Below are 11,768 nucleotides of genomic sequence, written 5' to 3' on the forward strand. Positions count from 1 at the left end.
AAATTAGAACTTTACAGTTCGATTTAGAGCATTAGGCTCCACAAACCAAAACCACTGATTTTGACTCAAAATCCAACAGAAATTGACTCGTGATTGTGGCTAGCTAATAAGGGATTTTATGAAGTAATTGGATTCTTAGTGATACCGTAATACTCGAGTTAAGAAAAAAGTTTTCATTTGGGGGGGTAATAGGCCCAATAAGCTCAGTATGAAAGAAATATACATTTAAAAAGATGATTGTTGAAAATATTCAAGTGTTAAAATTTTTACATTGAAAAGAGATGATTGAAAAGAGATGAGATAAATAAATGAAATACAAGTGAGAATGATGGAAGGATCTATAATCTCATTACCATCCATGAATATGTTTTTCACGAAATCCATTAAGAAAAATTTTCTTCAGACTCTTCGAGCACCCAATTTAATAACACATTTTACTCCCATCGTAACTTAATTTCATCAAAACACCATTTAAAGCATTAAAATAATAATAATAAAAAAAACTAATCAATATAAAAATATTATGAAACTAATATTAATATGCATAATATCAATAAAATTATACAAGGCGACTCTTATATTTCATGCATTTTGACAACATATCATTGGCAATACGAACACTCAAATGAGAAGATTTCAACCAACAGATGCTGGGAAGAGATGCAGCCATTAGGTGGTGAAAGTTTCAGTTACTCCGAAGTTAGGCAGGAAGATCCGGGGAAACTCCATGCGTTTTTTTTTTTTTAACCTCCGTGAATCAATTAAAAAAAAAAAAAACACTTAGACTAATTACCCGTGTAAGCATTGAGAAAAATAAAAGTTCTTTCATGACAATTTCCTGAAAAGTTCAAAATTATACGAACTGAGAAGTCATTGACCAGTAAATTCACAATGAAAATATTAGCAATTTGATAAACATAAGACATGTTCACAATAAAATTTGTGCCAGCAGTGCAAAACCAAAAATAAAAACTTTAAGCATAGGAACAATTTTCCATATAAAACAAAAATAACTAAAGTTTATTTATAAAAATGATTAGAAGAGCCAAATTCTTCTAAAAATTTTTTAATTCCTAACATCGTATGAAATAAGTTAAAGGCCCACCAAGTGCCTTTGCCACAACTCATATAATTTGAAGTTGCCAGGTAACTGATCCATGAGAATTTTTCAATATTGAAATACAAAAACTTAAAATCTTACGAAAGAAGCCGGTAAATAAGCAAGAAATTTCCATTCACACAATTGCACATTGGAAATTTCTTTATTCTGCGTTTACCTTAAAGAAAAATGTTCTTTGACTTTGGAAGCGATTATGCTTATTTTGCATTGTCATTAAAATTATTATTAAAAAAATTACTTTTTAAAATATATTAATCAGATAATATTAAAAAATAATTAAAAATTAAATTTAATTAATTTTAATTATAAAAATATTAAAATAATAAAATAATTTTTTTCAAACTATTTTTTTAACGCCATACGAAATAGTGTTTTAACTCGATGCCAGACGGGCTTATATTTGAAGCCAAACGCTGTCACCTTTTTTTTTTTTTGGTTTCTTGAAGGACTTGCTGAGCACTTTCGTAGTAACCTAGAATATAATACCTTGCAGGTTCATCTAATCATCTGTGTTCATTTTGTTTTCTGCGGTGTTTGGAACTCCCACTATCGAAAATGGATTCTAGGATATTTTCACCTGGTGATGACGGTGGTGCCATAGAGTATCACGAGCTCTTAAACATTGAGCGCGCTGCTTGTAATGGGAATGCGAATGAATTTCAGCATGAGGATAGCCAGGGTCAGGAGCACTGGGGGCGTGTTTCTGCTTCATCTTGTATTCAATGGAGCGAGGCAGCGAGGGAAGGGAGGGTCAGTTCGATGAGGGAACTGTTGATTCGTTACCCTGAGTCTGTGATGGATGTCACGCCAATGACTAGAGAGACACCGCTTCACCTTGCAGTGAGGCACGGTCACTGTGATGTTGTCAGGTGGTTGGTGGAGACGCTTAGACGGACAACCTGTTACAGAGATGTCATTAATAGGAAGGATTGCGGCGGCGATACAGTTTTGCATCTTGCAACCTGCAGGAAACAACTTCCAGTAAGACTCTGTTTCGCCCCTGTTCCTTTATTATGCTAGAGAAAACAACTTACAGAGATGTCATTAAAGGAATTTTTTTTTCGACTTAATTTGATTTTAGTTTATTTCTTTAAAAAAATAGGAATGATTTTTTTTTTTTACTAATTTTATTCTAGTTAATTTTATTTTATTTTAAGTTTCTTTTCATGGACCATGCCACCCATCTTGTTTTTCTAATTTGCAGACCCTAAAACTAATGCTGGAAGATAGTCCTACTCATAGTGGCATGGTTGAGGTAAATGCCAAAAACAATGGAGGCTTTACAGCACTGGACATCTTGGAAGCCATACCAGAAAATGAGGAGGTTGATGTGGCGATAAAAGAAATTCTTGTAAGAGCAGGAGCTTCGAGAGGCAGGGACATAGCTGACAGTAGCAACCATGAGGTTTATATTGAAGTTGGGAAGCAGTGGCAGCGCTTATTCCCGAAACAAGCAACCAGGTCAGAATTCCTTATCAGTAAGTATCATGGGTTGTTAATTACATCGACTCTGTTGGCAACTCTCACTTTCCATGCTGCATTAAGACCTCCCACAGTTATGTCAGAAGTTTTTCATAATGAGTCTAGCAGGACCTTCCCATTGGAGAAACAAGATGCAGAAATCAATCATCTTTTCATTTTGTTTAATTCAATCGCCTTTTTCACTTCAATGGCATTGATTACACTCCTCACACATGAACTTCCTCTCATGCCTTGGCTCCTAATTTCTGTAACTTCAACAATTGGAGCTTACATGTGTTCAATAATGGCTGTATCACCTCATGAAGTTGTCACAGTTTTCTTCATAGGAAGTTGCATATTGTTAGCTGCCTTCTTGAAATGTCTGGCCTTGGACAAGATGGTGCTTGATTTTATGCAATGGATATGCAGTAGAATTGAACTAACATAGAAATGTTAGTTCTACAAAGGGCCTCTTACCCTCCTCTGCAGCCATTTCTCATAAAGTGCGCTAGCACTTTGTGAATAATTAACAATATCATGCGTATTATTTTGAAATAAAGTAATTTGTAATAACCCATGGACATGAGCTCATGGTTACAAACAATCTATAAATGTGTTGTATTGCTTGTTATCTTATTTGTAGCTTATCTATATATATCTCTCCATATAAATCTCTATATAAATATTATAAAGCTAAAGTTTTTGAGATGGTATGAGCTTTCACCCATTCTCATCATAAAGGTGATAAATTTTAGATTAGATAAAATAAGAAGACAGGATTTTTATTAGAAAAGCAAATCAACTTGATTACATCCTTAAGAAAAGGAGCCAAAGAGCCCCATTCAAAAGAATCAGAGGCTCTAGTACACTAACTGGATGAGCAATGATTTCCTTATAAAATGCAGAGAATAAAATGGAATTTCCTGCAAAATAAACTGGCCATCTTCCAAACCATACACCAGCATATAATCAATCAAACTCACTTTTAGAAACTGCTTGGACCAAAACCAAGGAATCTGATTCAAAATCCACAGCCCTCTAGTTGTGCAGCTTGATCCAACTGACGGCCTCCCAAAAACTCAAAGCCTCAGCTTGAAGGAATTCAGGTTGCTCGACGCAGGACACATCTTAGCCACAGTCATCTGCCCAACTTCGTTTCTCAGAATCCAACCATGACCCACCCTGTTTCGCTAGTTGCAAATAGCAGCGTCAAAGTTGCATTTTACTCTACTGCACACGGAGGCGACCATTTCACCTGCTGCAAGTATTGAGAGAGTTTATAATTTGTTCATTATAGTTTGCATAAATATATGTAAGAAACCTATAGATCGAATTTTCTTGTAGTACTCTTTTTTTTTTTTTTTAATTAAATTGTATATATATTTTTTAATTAAATTTCCATACAGCACTATAAATTTCTTTATTTGAATTGTATATATTTTAAATACATTTATTTTTAATTTATTTAAAATATCAAATAATTTAAAAGATTATTATTTTTATTTATGTTTTCTTACAAAAGTTTGATACATACTATAAAAAAGCATATCGTGCAATGCATGAGTTTTCGATTAGTTATTTTAGGATTTAACCTAAAATCTGTTAAAAAAAAAAAGTTAATAGAAACAAACAAGGAGAAAAGGTTTCTTAGTAAAAAAACAAGAAACAAGATCAATGAAATGATAACAAACGGACCCTAAACACTGAAACTCTGGGTCTATAATCATCATGGAATAATAACTAAAATTTCATAATTAATTAAAATTAGTTTAAAGGTTATGATTTATGAAACTTGTATGTAAGAGTAAATCAACTGCTTCCCTTCAACCACAACCTCGGAAAATGGAGTTTTCTTTATACTAATAAGCATTAAATTAACACGTTTTTCTGTTAAACAAGTCGAATCATCATATTTTACAATGTCGTCTAGTCCAGTTTCTGCTAGGTTCTGTTTTGCCAGAGTTCCTAACAAGCTAATGGTCCTTTAAATCTCACGTGTTGTTCCTCATCTTCTGCACCAAAACAATAATAAAGAAAATCATTTTTAACTTTAAGAGAATCAACCACGATTGGCTATTGGCTTAAATACCACATTCTTGTTTGCAGGCCTGAGAAACTATTTCGCTCACAAAAGAATGATCATGTTCTCTGCTAAAGGAAACAAAATCAAAACATCTTCCCCTTCCCCTTCATCGGCGGAGACAATTGCCAATAATGATGATCTCTTAACCGAAATCCTTCTCCGTCTGCCCATCAAATCTCTCCTTAAATTCAAGTGCGTATCTAAACACTGGCTGTCTCTCATCTCGGATCCTCTCTTCTATCTTTGCCTTAACCCCTCCAACTCTCCTTGTGCTCTCATGGTGCATAAGTGGCCACGTTTGGACAACCCTGAATTCGACTTCATCAAGCTTGGTTCCAATCATTCAGTTCCTCCCTTCAAAACTCTGAATTTTATTAATGACGCATCAGTTATCAAAATCATTCAGTCCTGTAATGGATTACTATTGTGTAATAGTTTTTCCAAAAATTCACGGAAGCTAAACTATTACGTTTACAATCCCACTACTAAGCAAAGGAAAATACTTCCTGCACTGAGTCAAGCTGGTAAAACTTACGGTCTTTATTTAGCTTTTGATCCTAGGAAGTCACCTTACTACAAAGTAATTTGTGTACGTCAATGCGACATTTCACAATCAGCATACAGAATACAGATTTACTCGCCGGAAACTGGCTGCTGGAGGGTCTCATCAACTGCGACTTTTATTCTACCCTTGGGTATTGGATTCCATGGAGGGGTTTTTTGGAATGATTCTATTCACTGGTATACTGATGCAGGTCCTTCTATACGTTTTGATATAAATCAAGAAAAAGTCAAAAAAATGCCAATGCCTTCAATGCCAGATGGTTGTTATCGGAGAAGGGTAGCATATTTTGGCGAATCTAGAGGCCATTTGTGCCTGGTTGAGATTCATAGTCGATCCTCCACGCAATTCAATGTGTGTGAGATGGAGAGAGACCACTCAGGATGGTCAGTCAAGTACCGTGTTAATCTTGATGGAGTTGTAAGTGCATTTCCTGGGATGATAAAATCCTATCTTAATCCTTCGATGTTGAATTATTATGTTTATCAAATAATGGGTATTGAAAGGGAAGAAACCAACGAGGGCGACTATTTGGTGTTGCATATACCTGCACAAATCGTAAGGTATAACTTGAAGGATGGAAGTTTTAGAAAGCTTTGTGATTTTGCTCCAAATTATAAGCGTGAGGATGCCTCCAATTTTGGATATTGTAATGCCTATGAGTACATTCAGAGTCTTGCTTGTGTCTGATGATAGATTTGCAGTAGGCAATCTCTAATTTGGAGGGGTGTTCTTGTTCTTGGGGTTTATTAGTTCGGAGGCTTGTCTTGTTTGCTCCTAGTGTTTGGAATAAACAGACCAAGTATTATTCTCAAATGTTTTACTTCTGCCTGTTAACTTCCAAAATTCAACAAAATGATTTGATGACTTTTTTGCTAATATTATTTCCAATTTCATAAGATCCCAGGATTTAAATTTCATTTATTATTATTATTATTATTATTATTATTATTATTAATGATAATAATCAAGTTGCTGCACATCAATTTTCACAAATGGACTTGGCTAAAGATTATAAAGTTCTTTGAATCCCAAGCTTATGTAAGAATCCTTCATCTAATATTTCTGCGCAATTGTGATTTTTCTGTTCTATCCAAGTATCAGGATCTGAGAGAGCCTGTGAGCTTTATCTTTAAACTCAACTTCTGCAGTTTCTAGTCCTTGGGTCATTCCTCCTATCGGCTGTTATGGGGTGAGTTTTGATGGTGCTCTATTTGCAAAAACCAATTCTGTGGTATGGGCGTTGGAGCTAGGGACTATTGTGGTGCTCTATGGCAGGCCTATTAGTGTTTTCCTAATGTCTCTGATCCAGCAATAATGGGTGTTCCTGCAGCTCAAGAATGAGAAGCATTGTGTTAACTAATTTGGATGCTGAATATTATTTTAGAAGGAAACTCTGCTAATTCTATTGCTTTTTTGTTAGGTTTAGGTTCCCTTTAAGGCAGGATTATTGAAGATGCTCAAATTTTGCTTAAACAGTTTGCTTCTTGTTGCTGCAGTTTTGTAGCAAACGCAGTAGCTGATAAAGTGGACCCTCTGGCAGCATTTTTGTCTAATCATGCTTTGAAAAGCCTCCAATGGATTTAGTGTCTCTCTTACTTACTAATGTACATAATTTTTCCTCTCAATTGATATTTTCTATTTTCCGTTTCAATAAATAAATGACGGTGAGAAGCCATCATAATTAAGCAAATAAATTCAACACACATTTTTGCCTTACTAATATGATGAGTTACAGTCCTATTCGGTTCCGAGAATATGCCACTCGTTCCCCATTTAGCTCATGCTATGCCTCTTCCTTCTCCAGAAGTTCTCTCTGGCTGTGCCCTTTTGTACATTATATGTATGGTAAGGGCTCCTAGCTTATCTTGATATCAGAGCATAGTTATGCTTGTATTATACATACTTCATCAGTGAGTAGGGAGAAAAACTTTTAACCTTTGATACTTCACTAAACTACTGTCTCTATTTTCTGCCATCTTCTTTCATTAATTGGTATATCGGCTGGAAACTAGTAACTGCTTGAATCCTTCCTTGACGGTAGAGCGACCTCTAGGCACAATGCCACGTACCTATCATGGCTTGTTAAACACCCAATCCTGCTACCGAAACTCTTCTTCAGTCCCTTTCTCCTTCCGAAATTGTTAATCTCCCTCATCTCTTTCATTATCTTCACCCTTAAGAAGAACTCTGTCTTTTCGAATCGACAACCTCATAAAAATATCCACTCTGCCTGAAGATGCTCAGGTTGGAGAATCTCTCTTACCCCCTCTCAGCCCTTACAACATTTACAGACGATCTGGATCTCTAACCAGATCTATCAGATCTCTTATTTCTTCCAAAAGGTCCTTATCCAAAGAATACGTTCAAGCTTCCATAATGGATCAATGCTCTCTTCAGAGTTCATCAGCTGAACAATATGTGACCTTAGAAATTCCACCTCAGTTAATTCCAAGATGGAGACAGGAGGGATTTTCTCATCTCCACTTTGGAGCTGTGAGGCTCATTAAGCGTGGGCTTCCAGTTACAGCTAGAGTGTCTCTCCTTGACACAAGATTCTTACAGTATGAGCATGCGGTAATAGGAACACGTCTTACCACCTTACATGCTGGGAACGTGGTATTGACGTTCTTCCCTAACTACAATCTCTCACTAAGAGATCCGCATCTTAGCACCGCCCTGAAGGTCCAAGTTCAACTCACTGGTGCAGCTCAAGTAACATCATCTATGATGGCTACTTTACACCACCAGATCATCTATAGACTGTAAGACCATGCAATAGATCTATCTTAGCCATCCGTATCGAATGATGCTTTACTCATCTTGGCAGACACTGAGACCACCCCAACAATAGTCCAAATACCTAGGCAATTGCCTAGAAGTGAGCTCGAGCAGCTCATTCCAAAGAATTGGTTAACTAATTATGAAAGGCTTCATTCGACCTCTCAAACGATCTAGATTACAGAATCTTCTTTTTAGAAGAAATCCTGATGGCACAGCACAGACCTCCTTTCAGCCACCTCGGCATTCCACAGAATCTTTGCTTGTGTTCCAAACTATGATAGTCCAGCCATTAGAAAAAGAACAAGAAGATTTTCCCATCGGAGCGGTAACCCCTAATAATCACTATATCTATCCTCAAAAGATAGATGACTACTGCCCCTGGGATCTCCCAGGATTTGGAATGTGTGATGAAAACTGTGACTGTTGTGATAACTACTGGGGAAAATGAATACGACCATCATTTGTCTCATAAAAATGGGAGGAAGCTTACTAAGAAGACCAAGAAGGCCTCTTGCAAACCTTAGCAAGTTCTCAGAAGAGATTATCCAGAAAATAGCCTATGGATTGGTATCCATGAAGAAACCAAACAGAAGAAACCTCTTCCCATCTATGAGCTTGCCCTCGAGATCATTAGGAAAGAAGAAAGGAAACAAACTCCTCCTAAACCAGTTTCTTCTCTTCCCCCTACATTGCCCCTAGTGCAGCCCTGTATGATGTTCTCTCCTGCCTCTTATGAAGCAGATTTCCCTCCACTAGCTCAATAAACAAACCAGCAGACAAAGATCTCTACCAGACCTTTTATTCATTCAACCAAAGTTGATAGTGAAGGTCAAATAACCCCAATTACTCAAACTAAAGAAGTTCTGAATTGGCAAACAAAAAATGCAGCTGTCCAAAATAAGACATTATAATGGATTGACTCTAAAATTGATCAAGTCCTCACTAGAACTCAATATATTGATCAAAAGGTCGATTCTTTCACTGCATTCGCTCAGAACATATATAGAGATTTACAAGGGAAGATTGCACAGCTTGATAAGGATTTGAGATCCTCAATCCAACAACGGAGGTTTGGCGTAGAGTTCAACCAGAAGGAACAGGAAATCAGAAGGCTAAGAAAACAGCTAGCCCAAGTTGAAGCAGACCTACACAAACCAACAGAGGCTCCTGTTTCTTACGGCCCATTTTCCACTCAAATGTCTCATAACCCTTTCCTTCCCACTCCTGAACCTGCTTACTCGCCCTTCGGTCCTTTCAATTATTCCTATGAATCACCTCCAACCACATACAATCCATCTCCCTTGTTCAGACCAATCCCAACACCTATCAGATATGAACCAAAGAGCCCATCTTCTTCGAAAGAATCTCATCCTCCAAAAAGGAAGATTGATAAAGGCAAGGACAAGATGTACCCTGATCCTCCTCCTCAGCATATGGTATCTTTACCTTCTGAACCAGAAGAAAACTCTTCGGATGATCCATTTGATGATGATAGTGAGGATGGACAAATGGACATTACAACGCTACTCATGGCTGATCTGCCACCAACTCCGTCTCAAATAGGTCCTTCGCCAACTACGGACTCTACCAGTGGCACTACAGGCCCTGCTACTGGACCTCCTCAAGCCTAGGATCCACATATGGAGATACCTGAAGATGATCCAATCTTGGATTTTAATTTCCACGGAGCCCAACAGCAATCCAGGCCCAGCTTAGGCCCATGGTTCACACTAGACGATGTTCCCCCATCAAAATGGAGAGATCGTCTCGCAAAATTCAAAGCTTGGCTTGATGTTCAGATGCTTCGAGAAGGTGTCGATTCTCATGCTGTTCTTAAAGACTTTATATCCTGGACTGTTGGCACATTACAAGACTGGTTTGCCTCCATTGGAGAATATCATAAAGCTCATTTTTGTCATTTAAACACTGTGCAAGCTTTCAATGCTATCTTTGCTAAATTCATTGGGGATGCCTCTCTGTACAGCAAGCAGTTACGCCAAGAGTACTTTGATATGCGTTGCTGCTTTTTGAAGAGAACAGATATTGAAAGACATTACCAGCGCAATGCTCAGCGCTACTATAATGATGTCAATCTCAGGCACACATACATTGCCTCTCTCCCGAAAGCATTACAACCTGAACTTCACAGAAGCATTGCTGCTACTAGAAGAGCAATGAATGCCATCACTATCGGAGAAATCCATCAGATGACTCTGACTTGCTTAGACAAGATGTGTGAACAGCAAAAGTTATTCAAGGATATCATTGACAACAGTTAAGCTTTGAAGAACGTTTATCAGAAGTCCCACCTTGCTATCAAATGCAAGGAGAAGAATTGTGAATGTAAGCCCAAGAAGAAGGGACACTACAAAAAATATTCTTCTCGATTCAAACCCCCTTTCAAACATAAAAAGGGAAAGAGAAGTGTTTAGAGAGCCATATAAGAAAACCCAGAATATTATTTCACAGAAAATTTAGGTCTGCTTACAATGAGATAGAATGTCTCCTTTTATAGGCATGGAGACTCTAGCTGTTACAAGCAACCTGTTAGAAACTGGCTACCGACACCCTAAAGTAATAAAGCAAAAGATATTAAAGCAAAGGACACACTTATTACATATTTGACCGACAAGCTTTAACTTTTATCATGGAGTTATTGACAGGTTGAGTGTATCATAATCAGAATCGTCCGAGTCATCAATTCCAAAAAAGTCCTTTGGCCATTGTCGGTGTACATGTGATGGTGGGCCAGCACTCTCAATAGCTGCTTATATTTCATTGTCCATTGGGTCCTGGGAATCTTGCCAGATGGGATGGGTCCAGTCTATTTCATCAGTGAGAGACCGGATGGGTCCAAGGGACGTACAATTCATGTGAGGAAGTGACAGAGGCTGGTAGCCATTGATTTCACAGAGATGTTCTGCCAGTTGCTTCCTTAGTGGTCCCATAGCGTCCTTTTTGGTGATGGACCCTTCATAGGTCCTCCATTCATATTCAGTGTTTTGGATCCAGAGAAGTCTATCGGGCCTTCTGGAGAAAGGCCTATGCATGATGAACATGGTTCTGATGTTAGGCTGAGTCCTGATGGGCCTGTCTTCAATCACATGTGTGTTTATGAGTCGTTTCAGACTGTACTGCCATGCGGAGATGGGCTTGAACCATTCTAGGAACCTAAACAGGAAAGTCCTGTTTGTTCTATTCAGAGTATGTTGGTACAGGGCCATGAGTGGGAATTCTATTCCCGTAGAGTACAGAGTAACCATGCACCAGAGGAGCCATAATTCTTCCAGGATGAGATCCTTGTCAGGATGGATGCTGAAACATGTGAGCAAAGGATTGTTAGGAATGAAGATGGATGAAGATGGGAGCAATCCCTTTAGGGTATTCCTCGCACTTAGATAATGGAACAGATGGTCTTTTGCGAACTGAGCTATCTTTGGGATAGGCTGGTTAGGTGAGCATCCTGGAGGGAAACTGTCTGAGGTAGGGACAAGGAAACCAAGAGTATGTGGAGAAGATGATGATGCCATGAGGATCAGAGGGAGTGCAGAGCAAGATCTTATGAGGTGAAGTTCCTTGGGTCTAGATAGTAGGTCAGGAACTAGGTTATACTTCCCTTTGATGTGTTGGACCGTAAATTTATACTTAGCGAACCAGTCCTTTAGCCTCAGTAGTTGTGGTTCAGGGAGAGACTTATTTTTAAAGTCTATAACTTTTGGGAAGGATGAGTTGTCCATGACCACAGTAAAATGGTGGCC

At 37.9% G+C, this 11,768-nt stretch overlaps 2 protein-coding genes across 2 annotated transcripts; both read left to right on the plus strand.

Annotated features, from left to right (window-relative positions):
* The first annotated feature begins 1,619 nt into the window (after positions 1-1,619).
* LOC110669585 (ankyrin repeat-containing protein NPR4) lies at positions 1,620-3,234 on the plus strand. The gene is made up of 2 exons (XM_021831292.2): positions 1,620-2,101; positions 2,325-3,234. The coding sequence occupies exons 1-2, from the start codon at positions 1,676-1,678 to the stop codon at positions 3,027-3,029; spliced, it is 1,131 nt and encodes a 376-aa protein (XP_021686984.2). The 5' UTR covers positions 1,620-1,675; the 3' UTR covers positions 3,030-3,234.
* Positions 3,235-3,753: 519 nt separating this feature from the next.
* Positions 3,754-5,916, plus strand: LOC110669581 (F-box protein At5g07610-like). The gene is made up of 2 exons (XM_058133174.1): positions 3,754-3,841; positions 4,688-5,916. Exons 1-2 carry the CDS (start codon positions 3,754-3,756, stop codon positions 5,914-5,916), a joined length of 1,317 nt encoding a protein of 438 aa, XP_057989157.1.
* The last annotated feature ends 5,852 nt before the right edge of the window (positions 5,917-11,768 follow it).

The sequence above is a fragment of the Hevea brasiliensis genome, chromosome 13 (genome assembly GCF_030052815.1).
Source record: "Hevea brasiliensis isolate MT/VB/25A 57/8 chromosome 13, ASM3005281v1, whole genome shotgun sequence".
Taxonomy (NCBI): domain Eukaryota; kingdom Viridiplantae; phylum Streptophyta; class Magnoliopsida; order Malpighiales; family Euphorbiaceae; genus Hevea; species Hevea brasiliensis.

What these genes read in the sequence shown, in the direction of transcription:
- LOC110669585 (XM_021831292.2), top strand. Translation starts at nt 1,676, where the DNA reads ATGGATTCTAGGATATTTTCACCTGGTGATGACGGTGGTGCCATAGAG. An exon ending in CCTGCAGGAAACAACTTCCA is followed by an intron (nt 2,102 to 2,324) that starts GTAAGACTCTGT and finishes TCTAATTTGCAG; the next exon opens with ACCCTAAAACTAATGCTGGA.
- LOC110669581 (XM_058133174.1), top strand. Translation starts at nt 3,754, where the DNA reads ATGACCCACCCTGTTTCGCTAGTTGCAAATAGCAGCGTCAAAGTTGCA. An exon ending in AGGCGACCATTTCACCTGCT is followed by an intron (nt 3,842 to 4,687) that starts GCAAGTATTGAG and finishes TCTTGTTTGCAG; the next exon opens with GCCTGAGAAACTATTTCGCT.